The sequence below is a fragment of the Penaeus monodon genome, chromosome 23, assembly GCF_015228065.2.
Source record: "Penaeus monodon isolate SGIC_2016 chromosome 23, NSTDA_Pmon_1, whole genome shotgun sequence".
NCBI lineage: Eukaryota > Metazoa > Arthropoda > Malacostraca > Decapoda > Penaeidae > Penaeus > Penaeus monodon.
In genome coordinates, this window is record NC_051408.1 from 2,552,262 (window position 1) to 2,552,634 (window position 373).

At 60.9% G+C, this 373-nt stretch overlaps 1 protein-coding gene across 1 annotated transcript in view; it reads right to left on the bottom strand.

The window, feature by feature from the left end:
* The window catches only part of LOC119587718 (UDP-glycosyltransferase UGT5-like), a gene marked incomplete at its 5' end in the record, with an annotated part of 8,345 nt that overhangs the window by 1,280 nt on the left and 6,692 nt on the right, over positions 1-373 (bottom strand). The window contains 1 exon segment of the mRNA XM_037936401.1: positions 147-366. Coding sequence (XP_037792329.1) covers positions 147-366 — 220 coding nt within the window.

The following is a 373-nucleotide window of genomic DNA, read 5'->3' on the forward strand; positions in this document are numbered from 1 at the left end:
ATTCCCTCTCCCTTTCCCCTTTGTCCCTTTTCCCATTCCCTCCCTCTTTTTCCTCTCCTCCTCCCCCATTCCTTCCCGTCCCCTTTGTCTCTCCCGCATTCCCTCCCTCCTTTTCCTCTCCTCCTCCTCCATCCCACCTCACTAACCTCCCATCAGCAACCAGCCGCCCCACAGCGTCGACGACCAGCTGCACCGACAGCTCGCCCCAGCCTAGCGTCAGCCCGACACCGCCCTCTTGAGCAATGTGGGCGTTCCTTGGTTGGTCGGCGAAGATGGGGAGCAGCAGCATGGGCGTGGCGTGGTACATAGCCTCCTGGGTGCTTAGCATTCCCCCGTGGGTGATGAAGACTTTGACGTTTGGGTGTGCTGGGGG